Source organism: Platalea leucorodia (genome assembly GCF_965183815.1).
Source record: "Platalea leucorodia genome assembly, chromosome: 3".
Lineage (NCBI taxonomy): Eukaryota > Metazoa > Chordata > Aves > Pelecaniformes > Threskiornithidae > Platalea > Platalea leucorodia.
In genome coordinates, this window is record NC_138825.1 from 61077911 (window position 1) to 61105002 (window position 27092).

General features: G+C 45.7%; 1 protein-coding gene across 3 annotated transcripts in view; it reads right to left on the reverse strand.

Annotated features, from left to right (window-relative positions):
* PHACTR2 (phosphatase and actin regulator 2) overlaps positions 1 to 27092 on the reverse strand; it is a gene marked incomplete at its 5' end in the record, with an annotated part of 146590 nt that overhangs the window by 60838 nt on the left and 58660 nt on the right. For 2 of the 3 annotated variants that reach the window (XM_082307575.1, XM_082307574.1), the window contains one exon: positions 24725 to 24976. The exons of the other annotated variant lie outside the window; for it this stretch is intronic. In XM_082307575.1, the coding sequence (XP_082163701.1) occupies positions 24725 to 24767 (43 nt within the window). Of the gene's footprint in view, positions 1 to 24724; positions 24977 to 27092 lie in introns of those variants that run through there. 3 annotated transcript variants of the gene reach the window in all.

Consider the following 27092-nt stretch of genomic DNA (forward strand, 5'->3'; position numbering starts at 1 on the left):
ACTTCCATCTGCTCATTCCTGACCCTAAAAAAATATGCCATCCCTTCAGTTGTAAAAATGCAACTGTTCACTAGGCTTCATCGCAAGATCTCTGAATAATCCCAACCAAAAATGCCTCCCTCTTTCCGCCCTCTTTCCTTTTTTAAAAGGTTATTTTTAATCTGGGCCACTTCAGTGATTTAGTCTTCAGCACAATCCTACAAACACTTGAAGTGTCAGGGCTGGGTGAGGAGCGGGCTGTGGCATGGGGTGGGAGCCAGTGACTGGGCTGGGCAGGCAGCCTAAATCAGCTTCACAGCTGCAGCCAGGATATCAGGACCCTCCAGCCATGAACCTGACAGTGCTACACAGCCTGGCACAAACCACGTGCCTGAACCTGGGTAAGTCCACAAAATAAGCATGCTTTTGCCTAGAGCATTCACAGGGTAGGTGGAAGACTTGGGTTCCTTCCCCTTCCCGAACAAAGAGCGTTGAAATCTACTATCCTTCCCTTCCCAAAGAGGAACACCCTAACCGGGCGTGGGAGTCATGGTCCTCTACAGAAAGCAGTTTTGGGGCCATTCAGCCATGAGCAAGAGAGAGAACACCAGGAGGAATGTGATGCTGTACTCAGGTACGCTAAGTTCACTCATATACAAAGATATGTGAATTCATATACATCACGGGTGATGCAATGTGTATGGGCCTTCTGCAAGAAAAACAGTCGCTGTACTTTAGATGAGAATGTACAACATCACTTGAATCTTTCTTATACTAAAAAAAAAAAAGTATTACAGGATTGCAGTGCTATTAAACCTTGCGAATGAGCAGTCAGAAGCGTTTTTTCTTTCCTGTCTCTCTACTCCCCTCACCAGCACCATTCTCCACAACTGATCTATCTTGCTGGAGCATTGGGATATATATTTAAGGGATTCTTTCTCACATTGTTAAGTACAAGACGGTACCGGCAGAGTGGCAAGTTCTCTTCTTTCCCCACCACTCTGGGTGCTGCACCTTTCATGTTGCAATCCCTTCTCCCACCCACTTGCCTCCCAAGCCTCACCCACCTCCACTGCAGTTCCGCCCTGGGTCCTTGTCAAGAAAAGCAAGGTGCAGAGCGGCCAAACGAAGGAACGGTCTGTCTCCAGCCTCTCCCCTTTCCCACCGCTGGGGAACACGACCAAGAGGGGAAAAGGCACAGAACCAAGTGCTCCACCGATACCAAGGTACTCAGGTAGTAGTGGCACCTAATCCTTTCACTAGCATTGGGCATCTTGCAGTATTACTGTGGTATCACTACATCACCCTTAAAAGTGTGTGAGGATAACCTTTTTGTTGTAATACAGGTGACTCAGGGCATTGCCACATCTAACCAGAAATGAATTAAGAAACACAACAGAACATGCAATGGCTTCAGTTCAAAGCTACCTTATGCATAGATTTGGGTCAAAATGATTTCTATGCTTATTAACTACTGGTTAGCTAGTACAGTTATTTTTTCTCTTCCTCTCACTGCCCCCAGCTGCCCTGCAGGGATGTGCTGCAAAAGTCATCTTGGTTTATTGAGACCTCGAAACCTCTTCTGACAGCGTTATGATTTTCTATACAGTCTTGCCAAAGGGCACAGGGTTGGAAGTCATGGTTTTTATGCCAGCAAAATCAACATGTTTATGCAGCTGCATATTATCCCCATTTAGTGACAAGAACAATAACTCATCGACTTGCTATAGAGTATGGTAAGCTGCTTATTCCTGGAGCTTATTGGAAAAAAATCAAGACACCGCATGGTAAAATGTTTGACATGGTCGTTAAAAACCAGAAGTCATTCTGACACTATCAATGTCATTTTCAATAAATCTCTCAAATTCTGTAAGGTTATATCAATTTTTTTCTGACCAGAACCAGATGGAAAGACGGGTCTTTTTTCTTTCTCCCTTTTTATTTTCTACTTGGAAGGGAAAAAATGCAACTAATCCCCAGTGGATAAACTGACAAATGGGAGAGCTATAATCTACCTCCAAGCAGCACAATGAATTGGCATCTGAATGCTTTCGCCTTGCCATACATCTGGAGTTTAACTTTGGAGAAACTCTGTCATGAGCTAATTGACTTGATTGTGTTTTAATTAAATGAAAGGAAAAAGCTGAAGTTCAAATGTAGGCGGCTGAATGGTAGTTTCCATATGGAACTGCCAATATTGCAAAATGTTAATTGGACCTCCTGCTGGCAATGAGCTAAACGGGCTGGGTAGCGGCTACTTCAGAGGGATGCTGGCTGCTGCCTTGAAACAGCCGGAGTGGATCCTCCTGGGATAACCATGGCAGGAATGGATACGACTGGCTGAATGCCTCCAGGTTTCTATGAGGATACACGCACAAACACCTTTCGGCTTGTCAGAGTCACACATAGACCAGCAGTGCCAAAGCCCAGAAAGGGCTTCAGGAGGCTGAACCCTGTAACTCCCATCTCATCACTAGCAAACAGTTACTGCAGTTTCTCTGCAGAAAGCCAAACACTGCAAGGGGTGGAAAATTCAGCTCAAAAGGCCACACTCTGTTCTGTCCCTGTGATGAGCCCCTGCCTAAGCTCTGCAAAAAGCACAGGTGCTGCTACACAGGTAGATACCAGGGAAGGAGGGGAGCCTGTGCTCCCCCTGAAAGCGACAGCACAGATGCCCAGGGCTCCACAGTTCAGAGAAAAAGCCGCGTGGCTCAGAGGGATGCCCAGCCACACTGCCCTCTTCTATAGTGCACAGAAGAGGAACGTGAGCAAAGACCCAGGCAACGGTGCTGCCTCCCACATGCATTTATTCTAGTTCTCACTCTGTCACCTGTACGCCTGGGATTAACTTGCTCAGAGCCTGGAAGAGCTTGTTCAGCTATCTGTCTCTTAGGTAGGAAATCCTCGCCCCACCAGACCTTGTCCCCAGCAAGCAAGGAGGGGACTTTACCTAGGATTCCTACTACCTTACACAAGAAACAGTAAATAAAACAGTGTTAAACTTCAGGCTTGAGACGCGCTTGCTGCTTCACTGGGGTAAAGCACAAAGGACCTCTTTGCTTTAGAGTTACCGTAAGCATTGCTCTTTTTTTTTCTGGTCACAATGACTACATCAAGTTAAGTGCTGTTGGTTGTTTTGCAAAGTTACAGGCTATCACATTATTATCACATGAGTTACCCCAAGTTGTCTCTTGCTAATGCAACCCAAATGCAGATAACGCACTTGTAACATGCAGCTTCAGAGTTACTTCATCGTATAGTTTTCACTCCCATTGGGTTAATTCTACAGAAAAAATGCAAAGGTATGGTTGTAGGGCACTCTGTAGAGACACTGGAAATACCACAGGCAATACAGCTAGTCAGGGCTACCCAGCCTGGCTAAATTACACCTCTCATGCAGGAACCTGTGCAGAGCTCGTCCGCTACCTCTGCGCTGGCACGTGAGCTGGGGGGGTTCCACAGCGCATGAAGCACTGCAGTGATACCTCTACGATCGCACCACCTCTCTTCTCACCTCTTTCCAGACATATGAAACACCAGGTCAAATTCTGGATCCAAGCAACTTCTCCACAAAAACAGGGGAAAAAAAAAAATCCAGGCACAGTAACGGAGATGTGGGAGGACAGAAAAAAACAACAACTAAAAGCAGTGTACATAAAAGAGCAACCAAACTACTCTGAATGGCTGAGGATGGAAAATTAATGCTTCTTGTGTCAGAATATTAAGGGACAAGTCTCCTGGGAGTACAATGGTATAGATTTCTCTTTATAGTTTAAAAATCTTTTTGGATAATTTTGTAATTCCACCTAAAAGCAAGCTGCACGTACTCATCTTGTTAAGTTCTGTAATGATATTTTTAAAACGTCACATCTGAAAACCAGCACTGCAGGACTGGAAATACTTCCTTACTGACTTTTCTTGCTATTGCCTTAATATGGGGGAGAAAAATAACTATAATAAGTTTACAACAAATATTTTTAGCTACAAGCAAGTGGTAAAACTTCCCAGCAGATAGTGACTAGAAGTATGAAAATAAACTGAAGCGAGTACGTGGCCCCTCTCCTGTGTGGTAATAAACAGGAATTAAAAGAAAACATTTTTGTGGTAATTAATAGGGTCTGTAATACTGATGCTGAGATAAAACCGGGTCAAGCGTGTCACAGGGAAGCCTTTGGCCCTCTTCCCACTTCTCCAGCTCGCGGCAAAGTTCCTCTCCATCTGGCCCAAACGGGCCAGGAGCCCTTGGATGCCCTGTCCAAGTAGCAGCGGCGCCCACGGAGGAAAGGGAAGGTGGGGGAAGGTTCCTGGTGCTGGCTCATCCCGACAAGAGGCGATAGGTATGCCATGTCACTGCCCTACTGGAATGTCCCATCCCTGGCGTTCCCAGGAAGTTGACGAGATGAGAAACACAGTCCACAGGAATTTGGGGAAAATGAAACCAAAGGATGCAAGGCAAACGCAAACCTCGTCATCTAGTGCAAACTCGGCCAAGCGACCCCCGTACTGTCAGGCTGCTAACTCACGGGCAGGTCTAGATGCTTACCTATGACTCCTCTTAGGAGCCCGTTTGCCTTCAGAGAGTGAACCAGCACGCTTTCAGGTGGCCCTTGCTACTTGCTATCTGAGCCGAGTCAAAAACCTAGCAAAATGGTCAAAGCACAGCCAAAGTTACTCTGGGCTGTTTCTAGCTCCTCTCCTCTCCACACATAAGCAAACGCAAGCTTGGGGCTGCTTCAGATCTCAGCTGGCTGGTTCCTCTGGAGGCGTACACCATCCCAAGGGAGGGTTTTGCTCCACTAACAACTCACCTACCCTGCAGCCCTGGCTAAAGGACCCAGCTGCTGATCCCTCTCCGACACCTTTTGGCCATTCCCTCAGTGCACCTGGAAAGACAGAGGCGTTTCCCCATAGCTCGCTGGATGTGTCCCCAGAAGCCGTCGCCGCTGTTGGCAGAGGCAGCACACAGGTATGGCTTGATAGAGATGCTGCACACACCAGCAGGTTCCTGGTCAATTCACCCTGTGTTTTTGCACCACCACGACAAAAACATCAGCTGAACCACCTGATGGTGCTGGTGACCATTTGTGAGGCTGCACTTTATCACTGAACTGAGCCAGAAGAAAAATAACCTTTTGCCTAGGTTTTTAAAACCGAGTCAGTTCCTACTGCTGACACAGGAGGGTCGGGCAAATAGTTTTGCTGAGCAGGCTGAGCTGGGTGGTATGCCATGGAGCTAGGGCAGGAACAGAACAAGAGGGAATGGGGGAGAAGTCTGGGAAGAGATGGAAGACTTCTGCCATGAAGTCAGCACCTGAGCTCACTGCCAGCGGGCGTGAGAGCTGCTCCTCACAGCAGCACGCCCCGACCCCTTCACCACATCCAATGCTGAAGCAATGACCGCCTGAAGTGCCAACACCGTTGGCTATTTTCCTTTTCTGCGTGAAGGAAGCTGGGGAAGGAGGTACACATCTCTCCTCCCCACCCCACCCCGTGCCATCCCACCCCAACTCATTCCAGACCACCCAGCACCCTTGCTAAATACAATTCTATATGAACATTACACACGTGCTTTTCCCTTTATTATTACTGTCTTTAACCAAATCTTTCACAATTAACATGTTTATACATCTGAGAGTAGGTTTGGTTTCGTGGGCTCCCATCCCAAAGCTTCCTCGCACTTAAGTACTACAACAAGGAGCTCTTGATCTACAAATAACAGAACATTTACGTACAAAAAACTTTAGGAGCAATTTGATCAGTCATGTAATTAAATCCCCCATACGGGACAGCCCAGAGCTCGCTGTGCTGCCTTTTAAAAGCGACATTTTCTTTTATACTGGCAGGACTTCAACACCTTTTTTCTAGTACAGGAAACGGCACATTGCACTTGTCCAAATGTGTGTAAGTCAAACCCGAAGCAAATAGTTTCTTTTTGCGACCCCGCTGGCCTCAGAACCCCGCTGGGGAGGTCAAGGACACTTTTAAATCCAGCCAGCAAATTTCTGAGTGTTGCTGTCATTGTAAATGTTTGCACGAGCTATTAGATCTTCAGTCTTTGTAGAGAAAACTGTGTTTATTTTTAAGTTCAGTTTTTAGCTGCCTTTGAAATGCTTGTCTTTGTTGCTAGATACCAGCTTGGATAAACAATAATAATAAAACTCCAACACGTTCAGAAGAAACTATTAATGATTAAATACAGTTCCTCTCAGTCAAAATGCCAATTTGTCAACTCTAAAACCACAGCCTGTAAAAACTGTTCGTATCACTCTGTACCTATACTATCACAATTCGGAATACAGTCTAAGTCATCTTCTTTGCTAGGAGGAAATGGGAGTTGCCAAGTTGCAGCTGACTTTTATTCCGCATCATGTTTCATTACTCTCTCCATCCCTGTCCACACAGCAAACAGCTGTTTTATTCCCATATCTTGTTCTTTATTAGGGCCAGGGTGGGGAAAATCGGACACAAGCTGACATATTTGTCAGCCCAGCTGCTCTTCCCTTGCCGGTTTAAACTCGGACACTCAAGGACATGTTCATGTAAAAGGACAGCTCTGTGCAACTTGTGATGGGATTCAGTTATACTTTAAAAAATAGCATGTTCCCCTTCCTACGCAATAAAAAAATAGTAATTCCATCAAGCAAGCTAGCTTTGCAAGCAAGCAAGCTTTACGGTGGCACCATAAATCACTACGGCAAAACCCGATGGAATTATAGTACTGTCTTTATGTAGATTTGAAGGCTGTATTAAAACACATTTTGGACTTCAATTTTTCCATGGAACCGGTGTTTACGGAAGTGAGGTACGGATAATCAAAAGGCTTTGGCTGGAACAAATTGCAAATGAGAAAGCTGCTCCCCTTTGGCTCAGTGCACCGGGATGCCGTGCCAGGAGAGCACCCTGTCTGTAGCGTGTCCTGGGAGTGCAGACGCTCACTGAGATGGGGTTGGAAACCAGGATCCCACTTCCCTGTGGGAGAGCCAGCAGTGCTCTCCTTTTAGGGCCAGGCACCAGCCCAGGACTAACCAAAGCGTCAAGTCCTCCTGGGAGGGAAAAGGGCTAAAGAAAAGGGCTTAGTGAGGCCTCGGATAGGGAGACATCGTCTTGTTGTCAGAGAAGGCACTGAGAATAGGCTTGGCTCTTCCAGCAGATTCTTCCCTTAGGGGAAAACAACTACTCTGTAAGAGCATCATCAACACGGCAGATACATAATTGATACCTTCATTTCCCCACTTGCTTGTCTCATGCTGAATTTGAGGTCCCCACATCTCCTCTGCTCCCCGTTAATAATGAATGACTGTGTTATTACAGTGCTTAAGAGGGCTGATCAAGATCAGGACCTCTTTGTGACAAGAGCTGTACAAACAAAAACCATAAAGACCATTCTTGCTCCAGCTCTAAGTATAAAATGAAAGAGAACAGCTTGAACAACAGATTTCCAATTTTTCATTGCCACCTGCTCAGCTGTTGCATTTTTAAGAGTTTTTAGCTATCCAAAAGTCCATATGATTTTGTTTGCAGCATGTCCTTTTCTAACACCTCTCTCATTCAGACATTGGCACTGAGCAACCATAAAATTTATCTTTGTCATCTGTAGGCTAAAATAAAATGCCAATTTCAACTTCTATGCGCCAGTTTAAACCGAATTGGTTTAGCAGGGGCTGGAGGAACATCCCTTGAGTCTGAAGGCAAATTCCCACAGAAGAAATACCAGACCCCATCTTCCCCCTGCCAATGCATTTCAGCGCTATACTATCACAGAGCCTAACAACATTCATTCAGTACTTCGCTTCCATGTGCATCATTAGTAGGAGTTTCCAGCGGTGCCAGCGCTGGTGCCTGTTTGCCTGGCAGAGGGGATCCGAGCCCACCCAGCTCCATCAGCACACACCACTGCCCTGCTATCTGGGAACACCTTTCCTTTCCCTACTGAGCCAGGCGCAGTTAGGAGTTAGCAGTCCTCGCAGCCCAATGAGAACTTTTAAGTCTTCCAGTTACCGTTAAGATATGTTCAAGCTTGTCCTGAATCAGATAATATATTGATTTATTTACTTTGTACAAAACCCTATACAGATATCAAGAATAATTCAAGCTTCATTAGCCAGACTAATGCTGACAGAGGTCACTGCCACTGACACACTTCACTGTACTTCATACTTTCTTAAAGACTCTCTTTAAACCATAAACAAAAACAGTTTTCCTTAAAAAGAATTTTTTCCATTATTATTTATGACTGCAGACGTAAACCAGGCTAAATGACCCTTGAGTAATTACAAGCCAGAATACAAATGAAAACACCAAAATGGTTTACTTTAGAAATTGAATGAAATTGAAGCCGTTCTCATATTTATCAGGATTTCACAAATTTTATGATTACTCAGATTCTGTGGTATCTTTGTGAGTGCCATGACCATGCTCATACAGATGAACTGAACACAAAAGCTGTGTTTAGCCGTGTGCTTAAAAGTGCCATAGTAAGAACTTGATTAAAAAAAAAAAAAAAAGGTGGTGCAAAAAGCCCAAATATGACTAGCAAGCCCTGCAACTATCGCTAGCAACTCTAAGCAGCACTGGAAATTCAAGATCCTTCCAAGTACAGCATCAGGGTTCACCAAATTCATCTTTGGCTTTATTTAAGCTCTGTAAAGTTTTTTTTTATAAACTATTACCAAATGTTTTCCTAGAAAGGGAACATTATGTGATGGAGTGCTCGCCTGTTTCCAGTGGTCCCTGGGAAAGCGAGCCATGCCTTAGGAAAGCCTACAGGAATACTTCAGAAGTTCCTGCTGTCAGTTTTTGCCTGTCCCCACTGTTTCTCATGCTCTCACCCTGGGCTTTCTGCAACTCACCCAGCAGCTGATGCACCCAACAAGGGAGAGAAAGGGCTATTTATCCACTCTTTTAATAATGAATTGATACGTGGATAGAGTCTCCCACAAAGAAACAAGCAAACGTTGAGTTTCCACTGGTGGTCTTTCCATAGGGGTCTTCCTCCAAGGGTTTGCCCAGACATGGGCAACCTGTCCCAGCAGCCAGGGCTCGCTTGGGTCCCTGCTCAGCAGCCCCAAAACAGCATTGCTGCGGGGATCCAAGGAGGGAAAGGAAAGCAGAGAGCCTGCGGATCATGGATGCTCTCGCCCTTGCACTGGCAGGCTGCAGCTCTGGGCTGGCAACCAGGGGTCAAACCCAGAACCCATGCACTTCTGCAAGGCACGACATCTTCGCAGTCACCCTCCGCGTGCTGCTCCGACTGCGTGGTTTGAAGCCCGTTCAGCTCCAACCTGGACTGAAGGAGCAGAGGGCCCTCCTGCAGCCCCTGGCAATTTACCTCCCTCAGAAAATACCTCTTGGAAAATTCTCTTTGCTATGTTGAACAAAGCTGCCACGTAACTCCATCTTCAGCAAAACACGCTTTGTATAAGAGCAGGTTTTGAAATAGAAAGAGATTAATTATTACTCTTTAAAAGAGTGCCTTCAAGCAGCTTACAAACAAATGACGGCAACTTTCCCGAGCTTAGGGGAGTGGCTGTGACATTTTGGAAATGAAAAGAAGCAATAAAGGGTTCAGTCACTTTTCTTGCCTTGAAAAAGGTTTATAATTTCCCCTAAACCTCCCTCCCATTCTGTGAACATTCAAGTACTCGGCACACATATTCAACCTTTTTAGACCCTGCACTCACTTTTCACCCCAGCTGGATGCTGAGCTCCGGCAGGGAGGGGCAATTTTCACCCCAGGAGGGACCCAAAAAGGGACTGGCGCATCACTGCGTGCAGCTCCTGCCCCGCGCAGGCATTGCCCACATGTGGCAGCTGCTGAACCGACGGCAGCCCCACGTAGCGGGCCTGTCTCCTCCCTCACACGCAGAAGGTACAGAAGGACATCCCTGGCTAGTCATACGGAACCTTTCACACTCACACCAGCTAAGGTATTTCAGGGAAAAACCTGAAACCGTGATGGAAACATATAGAAGCCACATAAGTAAAACCGAAGATTTCTGTATTTGGTAGGAGATTTTCTGTGTAGCAATACATACATACAATACAAGGAATGTAGGTAAGCGCAATGGCACAGCCTGACTCAGGTTAAAAAAAATTGCTAGAAAAGCATCATTAACCTTCATTGAATATTTTCTTGTTCTAGAAGGAACAAAATTAAATTAAAACCAATTGTTAACTGGCTCTTTTTTTTTTTAACTCCTGTGTAAGATCGGGAATAATATACTAAACTTGAACAGCAGAGGTATGCATAATGTAACTAACTCAAAATTTTTTTGGCAAACCTGATGGCATTTCATGCTTTTATGAATAGCGGTCACTGGGAAGCAGTTCTATAAGAATTTTCACTTAAACCAAAACTCTTCAGTTTCATGTTTGTGAACATGTATATGGCCTGTATCAACAGGGCCGTATGTCGCCTTGGCATTTTAAAGGCTGCCCCACAGGGTTCGGACAGGTGTCAGCACGAGGAGGAGCAGCCTGGCCGAGCACCCAGCCGGCGACCCACTGTAAGTCAGCCCCTGCCAGAGTGGCTTGGCGACACGGGAGCAGCCTACTGAAGGGCAGGGTCCATGGATTGTGTCGGGGTCCCAGCGAAAATGGGATCCTATTTCAGGCAACACCAGCTCTGAAGAGGATGAAGAACCTTCAGACGTCGCCTCGAAGCTTCCAATCCAAACAGCCTCCTTCCCACCGAGCTCCATCACCAACACTGCCATCCCGCTCCAGTCAGGCCCTAGGCTAACTTTAAACCTCTGTCTTTTCACCCACTTGGGAATCGAAGGTTTGAGTAGACTTTTAATTATCTTTCATCCCAACACAGAATTCTACGGTATAATTGCATTTTGGGGGAAGTTTAGCTTTGAGAAAAACTAGTAAGAAAAAAAAAAATTAACGATTAAGAAGAAAAAAAAATAATGCATTACTATAGCACATACATTTTCTTCACACTCAGAGGAAGACAAAAGGCTATATTTTAATTTACTCATCTGTTAGGAATACCATGGTTTATCACTAATACTGCACACTTTGATGCAGACCAGCGCCGCAGCAAGGGCAGGAGGAAGGACAGGCGCCGGTGGCCAGGAATGCCCACCCACAGGGGCGCAGAGCGAGCCCCAGCCGCGGCTCGCGGGGACGTGCGGCTCCCCTCCCCGTCGCGGCGGCACCCCGAGCTCAGCGCCTGCTCCCCGGGGAGGCGGCCCAGCACGGGAGAACAACAATACGAAATATAACGCGGCTCTCGCTGTTTGTGCAGGTGAAAGCTCCTCGTTACTGTAACTACTCTGGAGGCCGTGGCCCCGTGTGCTGGCTTTTGGAAAGGACCTTTTCCTCCACATAATATTTTGACGAACCCACCTATTTCACAACTAAAACAAGCTAGAGCTTAAATCCAGAGCTAAATGTACATTGGCAGAATACGAGCTAAATATACAACGTTCGAATACTGTCCTTTGTGTGCTTTGGTCAAGCTGTTGAAAAGAATGCAATCACAATTGAAGTCAAAGTACTTTTCTGGGGTATACCTGGATGTTGTTTTTATAAGCACAAAACTACCCGCCAGTAGGAACAGGTGCGTAATCAGTAAAAACGCTGGAAGGACAATAACTAAAAAGCATTAGTGTAGGTTTTTGTGCAAAGAAAAGTTCTCATCAATAATTTCACTGACATGACTTTAATTTGAGTGGCTCTCTTTTCAGGCAATTATAGCAACGCTAGATGAAATGGAGGGCTGTATCCACAAAACTGGAGGATCCCATTTACCTCTTACGGCACCTACCCAGAACTGGGGAGACCCAGAGCAAAGGGGCTCTTAACCTACTCCTACCCTAAACCTACCTTACCCTACTACCAGGGAGCTCTGGGGAGCGTTACTCCGTCTCTCAGCTTCTCTCAGGTCCACTGACTTCATGTACCCGTCCTCCAACCGCACACAGTTCTCTATGTCTAAACCCAGTTACTGCTACCAGAGCTCTGGCTTCTCTATTTTAACCAATAAGAGACGAGAAATATTTTGAAAAACTGTCACAGTTTTCTTGAAAATTGTGCTACAGAAGTTTAGAGCAAAATATAATGTAAACCGTAATCTGATGCTAGAAAGCTTTTGCAAATATATGTGACTGTACACATATGTGTATCTCTCTGTGGGACTGCAGCCATAATTCTTGGGTTAGAAAAAAAATGTTCCCGTAAATACATCAGAAAAAAACCCATCAATATGATACCAACAATAATTGCATTAAGACATACTAATGGCTGGCTTTCTCACATAACTTCATAGCAAGCTGCTAGGCTAGGGAGGGCTACTGGAAGTCCTCATAAAGACTTTTCACTTTGCTACCTGTCTCCTTGAAGGGTCACCTCTTGCACCACCTCAGCACTACCCAAACTTCCCTCTCTTCTCTCTCATCCCAAACATACTCCTTTTTTTTCACCCCTCAAGACTGGCATTTTTTCATTTGTCTCAAAACTTTTGCTACCACCCCATATATTTAAAAAAAAAAAAAAAAACCAACAAAACCAAAACCTAAAAATGGTAGGTCCAAAGACTGAATTATAAAGAAATACACAGAGTAAGACAAAATAAACCTCTCTAGATTTGCAAGTTTTCCCTGCATTGACATCTGGGCATGCAAATAATCGCTTAAACCAGAAAGAATGGGCTCCACGCTGATATTCTTTTTTGAGATTGAAGTGGCTGGTTTGGTTTTTTTTTTTAAGCAATGGCTAATTTAATTAGCTCTACTGCCTGTGTTCTTCCTCCACTCTCCCCTCACTCCTATGTGGAATTTACTGCATAAAAGTAAAAAAAAATTAAACTGAAAGTAAGAAACCTCTGGCCTCATATATACAGAGGGTATATCAATTCTTAGGAGGTTAAAAAAAAACTGGTCTGTGCCACCAGACACCTCTGTGCTGACAAAAAGATACCGAGGGCTCAGTTCTGCCCTGCTGGCATACATCCCCTGAAACAAGCCATCAGGGAAAAAACAGGTTGCCAAATATGCTAAACAGTAGCAATTCCCATCCAGGGACTGTCAGAGTGTAATGATGTTGTCTGCTAAACCACAGGCAGGCAGGGTCTGAGGAGGCTGCCCTCCTCGAAAAGCTAAAGGAATAGTTAGCCACAGCACGGGGTTAACTCGCTAGCTGTCCTCAGCTGTATTCCTCCACCACGGTGAACTCGCTTAACGAAGGACTTTTTTTTTTTTTTTTTTTTGTTCAGCTCATCTTCTGGGGATGTTTCTTGCAATGTTTTTCTTCTGTGGTTGAGGAAACCCTGAACAGGCTGTAGGCTGAGCAAGAGAGAGAGAGATGTTTTCTCTACAAACAGATCCCTTAAGGATGGCTGGTTGAAAGGTACAAACACAAAAATCCATGGCCTGACTTTGTTCATTTGTGCTCACTTAGTTCCTCGGTCTATGGCTTTCAGGTCTGGCACACTCCATATGCAGCGAGGCGAGGGGATAACAGTATTTAATGATCACACAAGACCATTCTCAGGACTGATTAATGCTCACAGAAGAGTTTAGAGTTGGGAGAGACAAACCCTTCCAGATCATGCCAGGGTGATAAGCTGTGGCCTTTACTCTTACACGCTAACAGATTTTGCTGATTTTGCACTGAAGCAGCTGGGAAAGGCTTGCATGTTAGCGAGGCTGAGCTGAGGAGGGGGTAACTTCTGCCTAAGGGAAGCTAAGCATCGGTGGGTGCATCTTCAGCCACGGCAGCTATTTCCAAACTAATAATTGGTCTACGCATTAGATACAGTGTGCAGGGCCATACATCAAATTTTGTGTCCAGTTTCTCCAGCTAACTAGAAAAACCTGCAAAGTCCCAAACCTTTGCTTAATGGTTTAAAATGTACCAAAAATAATGCTTAGCTTTTGGATGCTTTCTAGTGGCCTACCTCTGTATTCTCAAGGGTTTTTTCATCTTTCATTCATTCTTTTTTTCCTCCTCCTTTCAAAAAGACATGATCCTAGAGATCCAATACTGGCATTAAATATTCTTCTCTTCAACACATTTTTTATTATGCATTTCAAACTAAGCTACAGAGTTTCCAGGTGTATTAAATGTCTCAGAAGCAAACTGTTTGTCTTGCTGGGTCTGGCTGAAATATGTCCTCCTCCTCTTCTCCCCCCTTGCCTCCAGTAGTGACGGGAAAATTAGATCAGCAGGAGGAGCAGTGCCAGAGGGGAGTTAAGAGAGAGGTGTTGCTCTCAAGATACTTGTTTTTTCAGTTTCAGGTATCTGTGAATTCCCCTAAACTTTTCTAACAAAAACTTCCTTCCTCTCTTCAGAATCGTGTTCGCTCTACAACACGACACAGTTAGATGATGGTATTGTCCAACAAAAGGCTTTAAAAGCCAAGCGTCATGGTCACAGAGTTTCTGCAATGCTTTGTAGTTAACATCTCTCTCCTGCTGGCTCATGTTCTGCTACTCTTTCTCCTCCAACTAAAGTATAGACCATTTTTCATTTCTGCTTGGTCCTTGTCCAGCTCTTGACAAGCTGGCTTTATCCACAGTCTTAGTTGTCCATTTCATTGTTCGCTCCCTTGCACAGACACAGTCTCTTTCATGTCTCACCATCAGGCCTTATATGTTTCTTCCATACCCTATTTCCATGTGTCAAAAGCAGCAATATTCAAGTAAGAAACAACAATAGCACCTTCTTCCCAAGAAATCCAGTCGTCTTATAGAAGTCAGACCAGCTTTCTAAAACTTTTCATGTTAAGAATTTAAGCACAGGACCTACTCTGCAATTAGTGCAATTGTTTTAAATCATGTACAGATTTTTTATACTCATTATTAACACTAATATTTTCCTTCTTTTAATCAATCATTTGAACAATTCATCGGAAGAGGAGAACCATGCACGGTGGTATAATGTGTAGGACAAGAAAACCACTACACCCTTCTCTGTATCAACATAAGAGAGGCCAGATTCAACATAAAAGAGGCCAGCGCACTAGAACACTGCTTCACATTTTCAGAACAAGAATATTCTTAGCATCTGTGCCAAAACCAACACTTCCTTCCCCTCAGAAATGCAATAAATCTATAAAACTCCAAGAAACAAACCAGTAATCTTCAGACACATTGAATGAATTTACAGGAAAGGAAATGCACAGCCAGTTTTGAATTATTACCAATGAAATAAATTATAACACATTATATATGTATAATTTAAACATGCCCAATTTCTTGGCAATGAACTGTTTGGGGTTTTTTTTTCCTCCTCATAAACACAGCTAGTATCTAAAAATCATTTCCCACCAGCTTACAACTGTAAGTGGTAAGGTGACTCAGACTACTTGACTGTACCCCACTGAAACTGTGTTTCATAAGCACACAATGAAAGTGCCATTTCTTTGTTGACTCATCCAGGATCGTGGCAGGGGGGGAAAGAGGGGAAAAAAAAAGCCCACAGGAGATTATTTTTTCAGCCTGTGTGACTTTATATTGCTTGCTATGACAAAAATGCTTCAGGTAAGTCGATCTCTGGGGGTTATAAGAAAGGAAAGCAACTGGGAGAAAAGTCACAAAACGGACCAGCCCTCGCTATTCACGGGCACACCACATTTTTAACTCAGGATGCTGCTGCGTTGGTGAACTTCACCAGTTTGGTGCCCAAGCATTAGAAACCTCTGTGCATCCCTTAGACAGTAGAGGCGGGAGGTCTACAAGCCACACTGAGGCTCACCAGGGCCTCATGGGCAAATGCTGGTTAGGAGTAATTCTCGGGCATCTTGCTCCCTACAGTGTGCAAAAACTGACTTGGGGCACAGAAGGACGTAACCAAGGGCTACAGCATCATGACTCTTCCATGAACCGCTATGCCTTTTGGCATTTGTGCAAGAACACACACTGACTTATATTGGTATCTGGGATACATCAGTAGAGGCTACAGTTTGCTGAGGATGCAGACATGGACGCTGGCACACGGCACTGGTTTCCCAGCCCCTGGTTTGAGAAGGAGATCACTGGTGCACCCAACTGCAGCGGGCTGAGCTGGAGTGCAAAGCCTGGCTCCTGTCACTGTCATTTGTTTCTTCAACACACCATCCTCTCCAGTGCCAGACTGCCCTCCCGTGAAGTTTCCTGGGCATTCAGGCCCAACTTCACTCACGACAAGTGCTATTTTACTTAGTTCAGCTGGCTACGCAACAGAAATTGGGATCCAAATCACTTTCTGTTGCGTGCCCTTGCTCTGCAGCCATGCAGGCAGAAGGCAAGGAGAAGAGCCCTGTCTTCTTCAGCAGAAAAGGTCAAGACAATGACAATAATTTTAGTGTGCATCAACAAAGTTCTGGGTTGCAAGCACCAGAAATACAACCGGGGTGACAAATCCCCAGTCAAGAGTTAATTTTCTGAGCTGAAGCTTCAAGCATTAAAGAAAAATTCTTAAGCCTGAAAAAGGGTCCCTGTGTACCCTGAAGTCTTGTCAGCAATGGTTTAAGCTAAAAATGTAAATTATATGACCACAGTGAAAACATCAAGTTTCATGGTCTATCACAGTTATTCCAATTTGCGCAAACTACCTAGTTAGCTTAAATCAACAAACATTAGAGATTGTCTGTATTTTTCATTAATTATTTATAGACCATAAACTATGTGATTTGTTTGTGCAGAGCAGTAATAGCCCAGGCTTAAAAGCCCAACCAGCATCTAAGGTCTCTGCACCATTCTTGGACTTTTACTGGGCAACACATTAAAACATTCCGATCCAGAAAATACAAAATGGATTAAATAATACTGAAACAAGGATGGTCCGTCTACATGTCGAGGATTTGCTGATGGTTTGGGCAGTTGGTCAGAGTGAAGACATCTTGCAACATTAATAAAAAAAGGCACATTCTCAGGGGTGAGGGATGCAGGCTGATCTTTGGGAACAGAACTGGTTTTGCTCGCATAGTTTCAAATGTTAGGACAGCTCTATCACAGTCTAACTCTGCTCAACAAAACATCACTCTAATTCGTATGAAACCAAAGCAGGAATCAGAGAACAAAAAGGCAACACATCCCTTGCTGTTTACATCTTTTCATATAAAACTTCATTTTCACAAAGCTATCATTGACATGGGATTCTGTATTAATACTCCAATCTGCCAAGCAACAAAGTGTTATCACAATTTTATAGTATTATAAGGAAGAGTATTATCCAACATATACTTAGTCAACCCTTTATCAATACAAAACAGACAGCAAGTCATTATCTTCACATTTTTTTTCTCATTTTACTTGCATGCAACCTGACAGCACACCCTAGACTTCCATACAATGACGGAGCAACCTAGATCCTCATTTCTCCCTAGCTTTTTTGCCCACTTACAGCCCACTTACACTGATCATCACAGCTGTTGAAAGCAGTGAGAGAACACAAAGGTAAATAAGACTTTCACTTTTGACAGAGACTTTATTTCCAAGTACCTGAAAACCAAGTCAGGGACAGAAGTAGTTCATTCCTATGCAGCGACCTTGTATAAAGCCTGCAAGCAACTCAAGTCTTAAATCAAAGTTCCTAATAATGAGCCTCCACATGATGGACAGAGATAATTGCATTGTCTGTGCGGATTGTTAGTCCAAAACACTCTGTGGACTGCAAACAGGCAAGGTTAAATTGATTCACATATGGTAATATTTGAATCCAGAGCAAAACAGGGGGAAAAAAAACAAACCCAAAAGAGAGGACACCCAGCACCATGTGATTCTGGTCAGAGACAGTGAGAAGAGAAAGCAGTCTATCTTCACACCATGCATCACCTTGATGTTCGCAGCAACCTTCTTACCTAGTTCCTACCGAACCATTTCTATCATACAACACTGTAGGAAATAGCACACTCAAGCCCAAAAATACACTTGACAGTCTAGGGGTTGTAGAGTTCACCTAAGAGGGGATATAAATGACTTGGTTTTGTTATTTGCCCTTGATTTTGCTTTGGGGGCATAAAATAAAATAAACCCCCCCTCACTGTCTGCCTACCTTCCCTGCTGATAGTTTGCACTCATATTTTCTTTCTCTTTCTTCTTCAGTTTTGCACAGATTTTTAACATCAATATCATTATGTGACTTGAAACGAGACCTGACCGATAGCTTCGAAGCAGCATTGGCAAAACTGAATTTTGTCGACTCAGGGGCACAGACAAAAACTAATTGCCTCCTTCCCCAACACACACCTCTGCCCCGGCTGCTCCCTCAGCAGGGCCAGCAGCAGCCAGCCTTGCTCTTCAGGATCTGCACGGGGCAAAGCAGATCAGGGCCACCACTGCCTGTTACTAGAGACATTTTATCATCACCTGCAAACTACCTCCTCTCTTTTTTCCTGTGCCTAGCACTGGCCTGGCCCAGACCTACTCGAATGAAAATCCCTCTGCCACATTGTCATGATCCCCATCAGAAAAAGCACAGGATCAGGAATCCCCCTAATGTCAACTAGAGAAGGCAACGAATGGACCCTTCAGAAATCACTGCTCTGTATGGGACTGAATGGCAGCTGGTTGGGGCACTCCTGTGGATCAGAAATATTTTTCTAGCCACTGTTACAATTTGAATATAATGGGCAGAAATAAGTTCTGGAAGCTGGCTGTCTGCTGGAGTATTTTTTTAAAAATGCATCGGTGATTGACCCAAAGCATTAAATGCACTATTTTTTTTTATCATCATCATATTCTAATAAAATAAAGTGAAAAATAAATCCAAATCCAGCATTGATTCAGAAGTATTTTCCAGAAATGTTACTGTTTCTTCATCTTTTGAATCTCGATAAGTATCAGTACCCAAAATGAATAAAGGACAACTTTAAGTAGGTAAAAACATATAAAGAAAGATACAAATGTCCAAGTCTTTTCCGCTCTTAATAGGTGAGACTGTGATACGGCTCAAACACTGATGCGGGCTCGGGAGCTCTTTGGTTTCCTGCTGGCTGTGCCTTAGGCCCACCGAGTGACCACAAGTAAGTTGTCCCACCTCATTGTGCTCAGTTTTCCCATTTAAATCAACAAATATTATGAAAAGGACTGGAAAGTGTTTTGAAACCTGTAATGGAAAACACCACTTAAGGACAAGGCTATATTACTCAGGAGCAGTAAGAAAGTCGAGGAGGAGAATCTAGGAAGGAAGGACAACCGATCCAAGGGGTGGCTGAGATCCAACAGAATGGGATCAGTTGTCAGTGGGGCTTAGCACAGGGGGCTCAGGAGGAAACGAGATCTCCCGTGAGCTTTTCATCTGGGGGAAGTACCAGGGTGGTCATCTGAGAAAACAACTCTACACAAACCCAGCCAGCCTGTGGAGCTCTGCCACCCTGCCCGCGCTGACCTCCTAGGCACCAGCTCTCGTTCTCCTGGCGGCAGATGAGGAAGCTGATGATTAACACTGTGAACAGGTGATTAGTGGCTACCAAAGAACAGTGCACGAAGGCATCTCAGCCAGCGTGCCTGACATGAAAGGTCACATACCCTGGCAGCTAAGTGAGGAGAATTCCTGGTCACCCCTGAAGCAGCCTCAGAGTGAGAAGAGGTGAGACACCAACCTGGGACCTGTTGAGCATTAGGCCTTTATTTTCACACACACATCTTCCTGTGGTTCACACACGGTTCCTGTGGTGTGGCTGGTCCCCCGTGTCCTTACAAGATCTCTGCTCTTGGCCATGCCCCGTAGCAAAGGCTCAGATTGCAGCCTCCTCTGCAGTGAGTTACTGCTGCAGCTGAGGAGCTCGGTCTGGGCCAACTGGCAGCAACTGCTAAGGCATCTGGGGCACAGTTTTGCTCTGGAAGATCACAGAGTATACAGTAGCACCATGAACATGGAAATGCATTTTATATTTGATAAATGTGTTATATTTAAAAATGTGTACAATTCTTTTTCTCTATAAACAGCGATTCATTCCACACACTCACACTTGGGCCCTCACCAACAGCACAAATCAGGATGGGTTTGGGTGCCGAGACCTACATTTTCAGTAGTTACTATTATTTTTGATATTTCAGCTCAAGACACACAAGGACCAATTTTTTAAAAGAGCTCTTGCAGTTCCCATTAGTAGCAGGCAAATTTGTGGCTACCCATTTTGTCTGAAAACATAGGCTTTTTATGCCTTTGACTACATATCTAGAACACCCACTCAATCAGCCCAAAGTCTGGGGCAAACTGCCTACTTAATTAACCCAAATTCTGGAGCTGTCACAATTGTAGCCCCATCTGAAAACACCGGTAGAATGAGGGAAGAGTTTTCCATGCTCAAGATTCACAAAACCTGAAAAGTTTTGGATGTAAATTTAGCAGCAACTGAAAACATGAGTTCCCTTTGTACTTACAACTCTTCCATAATTTACAAAACCATGAAGAGTAGAAAAAAAGGAATAGGATTCCCATTGCAGTCCTACAAGGGTTCAGCCTCAAAACCCCCAATCAATTTAACCCTTGGCAAAAATAAGGAAGGTGAGGTGCTCTGCCCAGAACTTCCTTTGTGGCTGTGGACAAGTCATTTAGGGCTTCACATCAAATGGGACTTGACATCTCAGCTTTCCACTCTTTTAAAGCACTCCAATAACTGAAATGACCGGGTAACACGTGTGCTGTGAGTAGCTCACTGTGCCTGTAAATACTTTGAGATGCCCTCCTGTAAAGTGCAGTGATGTTAAAATTCTTCCACTTTTGAAAAGAAGAGAAGCTGGAGGAGAAAAATCAACTTCATTTTTTTCTTCATGAAGAATTATTACTGTACGGACTTGTCTGCACATTCGGATTCATAGTGGACTGAGTCAGGATGAGAATTTACGGCTACGGCTGAGTATCTCCACGTCCAGCTCCTCAGGAACAGAAGTGCTCGCTCCAGAACAGCACCCTCAGTAAGGCTTACAAGTAGCTACTACCAAAGAGCACTACTGGAGTAACTTCTCTTCCTAGACAAGTCCTGAAATTGCTGTGCTGATAACCAGTTTGTTTGTTTGCCAACACCTAGAGCTGCTGAAACAAATATTAGTATTCCATTTCATTTCAGGATTAAGAGAAGGTTGCCCAGTTAAGGCAATTACAATTCCTCTGCACAGACACAGGTGAAGCTGCTGTTCCCTTGTCAATGAACAGGAAAGCCCTTAAAGCCAAGAGAGATGAAAAAGAGCAGCCTGAGAAACATGCTCACTTCTGACCTATGATAATCATTTCACTGAGTGCCAAGGTCAACAAACAACAGGATCCTACCGGTGACTGCTTTCATCTCATGGGGGGAGCTGGGTGGGAAATGGTTTTCCTGTGCTGTCGAAGTACATTTTCATGTCCTTGAAAAAACTTTGGGTCTGTAACAGGATGAAACGCAAGCCTGACAATTTGTGCTGTTTCTCTAAAATGTATACAACGAGAGGAACGCCCACCCACCCCAGAGTAAACAGGCCCGTGGATTACATACTTGGCACTGCAGGTCAGCACAGGGCGCTGACCCCAGCCTTCGGCTGGCCCCGCTGAGCACCCTGGCCACTGGGGCAAGAGGTTCCCGAGACCTTCCCTTTGCACCTTGTCCTTCACCTCCACAGACCCTCTGCTGTGCTCCACGGGCCCCGTGCTGAACTGACTGACCTCTTCCTAGAAACACTGGTAGGTCTGTTAGTACTGCAAGTTTCATTCTCGACAAGGCATCGCTATTCAAGGAACAACAGAAATCTTTTGCCACCTAACTAGGTCTGCTTTTAAGTGTTATCTTCCCAATACGCTGATCATGCTCCCACTTGAGGACTTGGCTGTTTCCCAGTACTGTGGCAGGTACTGAACTACCCAAGAACAAATTCAAAAAGAAAAAAAAAAAAAAAAGACTGAAAAAAGTGCACAGCTCTGCTGCCCTTTGATAAGCTGTAGATCAGAAAGCAGAAGTGATAGCCATTGCACATGATGGCTGATAACCCGCAAAAGCACTGAACTCCAGCCAATGAATGGGGAGACAGCACGTTGAATCAAGTCCCGCCAGGCGTGGGAAAATCACAGAAGAGGAAAGAAGATGAACAAGGACAGTACGCACTCCTCCTTTTCCATATATCTGTACTGTCTATACTGTCTTCCCAAGCGCCTCTTCCTATCACTGTTCGTTCACATTTGCTAACCATGACAAATAACAAACAAGCTTTAGAAAATTTAACTAAATGACTGGAAAGCTGGAACTGAGGAGGAGAAGGAGCAAAGGATTGCCTGGTGGGTGTCCACAGGCAGCTAAGACCTGCTTTGCTGCCCATCTACCGCTCATAGTTATGGGAGATGATTAAAGCCCTGATCCTCCTGTCCAAAATACTTCAACACCCACTCACCCACAGCTGATGGCAAACTCTAGCAAGAGAGCACTGCTACTAGAGAAAGTTCCAATGGGGGATGAAAATCCAATTCTTCCTCTCTTTATAGGCACTCTAATCCATCTGGTATGAGCATACATTTGCCCAACTGAGAAGGACTTTGAGTTTTATAGTTAGGCCTCAGTCTTGCACTTAAACCAATGGGAAAGGGCCACTAGGACCTCCGTCTGTTTAAGTACTTTAGTATATATTTCCCTTTCCAAGAGTAAAATCCTTCATTTAAAGTAAATCTTAAAAAAAAAAAAAAAAAAAAAAAAAAGAAAAAAAGCAGAACATTGGCTGGGGTCCACACTGAGAATTGTATTATGCATATATTTTATCTCTTCTAACACTCTGTGACTTTCAGGAAAAATCTTTTATTTCAGTTTTCGACATCAAACCACGTTCACCATATCAGTCCACCCGGAGGCCCCACGGTGATTTACTAGCGGTGCCCTGCTCTGTGCCCAGCTGACAGCCCCACTGAACCCTGCAGGGGCACAGCAGGGATCAGAGGGCAGGGTCTGCGCCCTCACAGGCTGGCACGGCTGGGGAAAAAAAGGGAGTGAACAGGCAAGTAACTTCTCACAGCTGCTTTTGTGTGGCTCACTGGGGATCTGAATGCACTATTGATTCCTTAGCACTAAAACAGATTTGTAGCCCCTGCGTGTGCAAGACAGGGATCTCCTTCAGCTCTAATCTCTAGCAGCTGTCAAAGACTTAAATGGCTTGTAGTTGGCTGGCACGCCAAAATCAACGAAGATTTTAGGACTACTTGCCTAAGGGGCAATCCATCTGAACTGGAACCGCTGGAAGTCATTCTCCTGCCCTGATTAGACCTGGACGGGGCCTCAAACGTACTAAGCATTCAGACCATACCTGCACAGCAGACTAGAGAAAACAAATGACTGCACCCCCAAGAATCCACGCCACCCAGAAACCTACTTGCCCCCACGGTTTCTTGTTGAGGATATATTCTCCCAACATTTTCAATGGGGCTGAAAGTGCAGTGGAACCGCTCTGCTGTAAAACCTGCCGCAGGCACTCCTACCAGTGTCTCATCACGAGTGCAGTGCTCTTAAAATGGTGATAACTAGAATTTACTTGCCAATATTGAGGTAGCATCACCATAACTTACATGTTCAGATAACTGTCTTATTGGTCCTGATTGAAAATCTTGGTTTCAGTTAGGAAAGAATTCAAGGGTAACTAACTTTTTTCTTTTAGCTAAAACTAGAAATCCAGTCCAATTATTGTCCGTTAGCGTTCCGCTGAGGGAACACAGGCACCACAGCTATCGTTAGTCAAGATACGGGCCCCCTCCCAGGCAAAATACTCTCAGAATAGATTTTTGCACGTAAGAGTTTGGACACGTTTTCGTACAGGAAGTTTAACAAAAACTTTTAACCGGCCCATCTGTTTCCTTACATCTGTTTCCCGACGCCTACCTTGATGTAATTCTAACGTGCTGGCTGCTGGGTGAAACCTTCAACAGGATGGTGGAATTTATGGGAAACGGTCAAATTTCGCTTTCACACAATGTTTGGCAGGAGAAGAAATCACCCAAGATTTTGACTGGGATGGTATGACTAGAAAGTTATAACGGAGCTTTTCTGAAGATGCATGTGTTACCACTAAAACGATTCTTTGAAACACCCGTAAAGAAAAAGAAAAGGGGGGGGGGGGGGGAGAAAGTTTGTTGCGCTGTCTCCTATTTGACAAAACATTCCCACAGTAATAGCAATAAGCAAATTAAGAATAAAGTTCAGCCTTTGGAATTAAAGCCTACTACAGGATTTACCTTTTTTTTTTTTTTTTTTTAAACGGACGCAAAGGAAACAGGCATTGAGGAAAAACATGCGTGCAGTGACATTTTCGCAGGAAACTTCAAACCTCGGTGGAGTTAATTTAGACTCTACATCCTATTACTGTGGGAAGAGACCCACTCTGTTTTTCAGTAACTAAAACGCACCGGGTTATCCTAACATGCCTCCAAACAGCATTCCCAAGTAGTCCGTACTATCTTCAAAAACTTGCAAACAACTAGGGCTGCTTTACTGGGGGGGAGAGTTCCACTCACACGCTATTTATTTATTTTTCAATAGTCTGCTTACACATAAAATGTCCCAGAACCAAAAGCAACCAGATGGGCGGGTTACGAGCCGCGCCGCTGGGCGAGGTGCCAGAGATCCTTTCCTTCCCCCCCTTTTTTTTTTCTTCCCCCTTCGTACTTATTTCTTTATTAAAGGGGAAAAAAGGCGCCCCAAGCCCCCGGGGGGCACCGCGGAGCCCCTCGCCCCCGGGGCTGCCGAGGGAACCGGCGGGGGGAGGCGGCAGCGCCCCGGGGCGCCTGGGCTGCCCCGCCCCCCCCCCGGCCCCGCTCCCCGCCGCCCCGGCCCCGGCGGCGCTGCCCCGCCGCCGCTACTCACCGCCGGCCGGCTCGGGCAGCGTGGAGACCGAGGTCTGGCCCATGGTTCGGCCGGGAGGCGATCACGCCGCCCGCCGGGGGTGCAGCCTCCGCCGCGGCTGTTTCCGGGGGGCCATCTCACTTTTCGGCGGGGCCGCGCTCCCCGCCGCGCCGCCCGCCGGCTGGCGGGGGCCGGCTGCGGGCCGGCGGCCGCCTGTCATGCCGCCGCGCTGCCGGGCCGCCGCTCGCCGCGGGCCCGGGCCGCCGCTCCGCGTCCCCCCGCCGCTCCGCTCCGCTCCGCTCCCCGCCCCGGGGCACGGCACCGCCTCGCCCCCGCCCCCGCCCGGCCGCGGGGGGGCTGCGCTCCGCCGCGCCGCTGCCTGCCCGGAGCCCTGCTGCCGGGCAGGGGGGCGGGAGGGGCCGTAGCAGTCTTTAATGAACACAAAAAAGGGAAAAAGAAACCACCCTTAATTATACGGAGACGGGGAGAGACGGCGCTTAACTGGCGAGCCTTCTCGGGCCGCTGCGTCCCAAGCCCCTGCCGAAGCCCTGCCCTTCTCCGGAGCCCAAAGCGCGGGTCCAGGCACAGCGCTATTTCCACCCCTTCTCCGAAGGCAGAGGGAACGGGCGCGGCAGCCGCAGGGAGCGCCCCCACCGCCCCGCCCCAGGCGCTTCCCCGCGGGAGCGGCTCCCGGGCCCGGCCGCCTGCGGGGCGGGCAGCGCAGGGCCCGGCCGGGGGCCGCGCCGGCCCCGTCCCGCTCTGAGGGAGCTCTGGGAAAGCGCCCAGCCCTTCCCTCTCTCACAGGTGCGTAACCAAGGGCCGGACCGCTTTTGATTTCAAAGCAAGTGACGAGATGGGACATAGGATAAATTAATGGGGAAGACGGGGAGAAACAGAGATTGTGCGTTGCACAAGGGCAAAAGGAACAAAGGTTTTATTTTGGTTTTCTTGATGCATAACCATAATCTAAGCAGTGATACAAGCTTAATCCTAGTGCAAACAGGTAACTGTTACCAGTGATGCAAAAACCAAAGCAGCTCCCCAATAGCTATTACTACACAGTATCTAGAAACAAGCAGGGAGATGCATATGCATCGCTTGAGGACACTCACGGCTCATCTAAAGAACATCTATTAGCGAGACCTATGGTGAAATTACTACGTTTTTGAGTGGCCTGGAAGTTCTCAAGGGGTTGGCTGAAGAGATTTCTGACCTGCTGATCCCTGTATGCGTTGTCACTGTGGTGACATTTCAGGGGATGGAGAATTGTGTTGGGGTGGAGCCCGTACGCAGGAAGCAAATGGAGTACCACAGGCAGCTGCAGTCTGGGAAGAGATGCGGTCATCAGCTAATACATGGCAAACAGAGAAGAATACAACTAATGCTGGTCTTCGTGGGTTTTTTAGAGAAAATAGGTCTTGGTAAACATGTCTTTAATTTCCTCGTTTTATATGATTACACATTAAATTGCCAGAGGTATGGGCTTGAGTGCAATAGACTCCTGCTAGGTACTTGAATTAGTAAAATGGAAAAAAGTGAGGACCACACAAAATTAATAAAACACAAACAGATGAAGAACTAAATGAAAAGAAGATCAATTGTCCAAGGAGCACTAGCATTTAATGAGGGTGCTTCTGCTGGGGAGCTGCGGGCAGGCTCTTCAGCGTTTTCATCAGCAATGTAGGGAAGTATTATTTCAAACCGCTTAAAGACTAAATAAATAACCACTGGCAGCAATTTTAGATGGAGTAAATATTACCAGAGTGATAATGAGGACAAGGCAGTCACAGAGTTATCTGGATTATTTAATAAACTCAGCTCTTTCAAACAAGTAAGTTTTAATAGGGTCAAAAGAAGAAAAAAAGTCAGACTTGCAGGACAGAGCAACGCAGCCTACAGGGCCAAGGAAGGTATGTTAGAAAGCTGCTCCATGTAGGGGCTTGGAGAAATTCAACCCAAGCTCCTAGTGAGCTAGGGCTGGTACAGAAGGAAGCTGATATTCATATATCGATGTGCAAATAGGAAAGGGGTAAGTAGAAATCCCATTACATCATTGCGCTTTTTATCAGACAAAAAGTGCTGTCCCATGTCCAGTGGTGTCGTCTGCCCCTTAAAAACCAATGCTGAATGATGGGAGACAGCTCAAAAGAGATCCACAAGATGAGATGGAAAGTGAAGAAGGCGCTCTCCAACAAAAGGCTTGACTGGTGCGAATGTGCTCAGGAAAGACTGGCATGTTGCATTTTAACCTGGAAGCGCCTTTGCAAGGAGAAAATAGCATTGCAGCTCTCCTGGAAGTCCAAACGCTGAAGGCAAGGCTCTTTGCCTGACACCTCCAAATCCAGCCCCTGTACGAAGCACGGAGTTGAAGACGAGTGAGTGGGGCGAG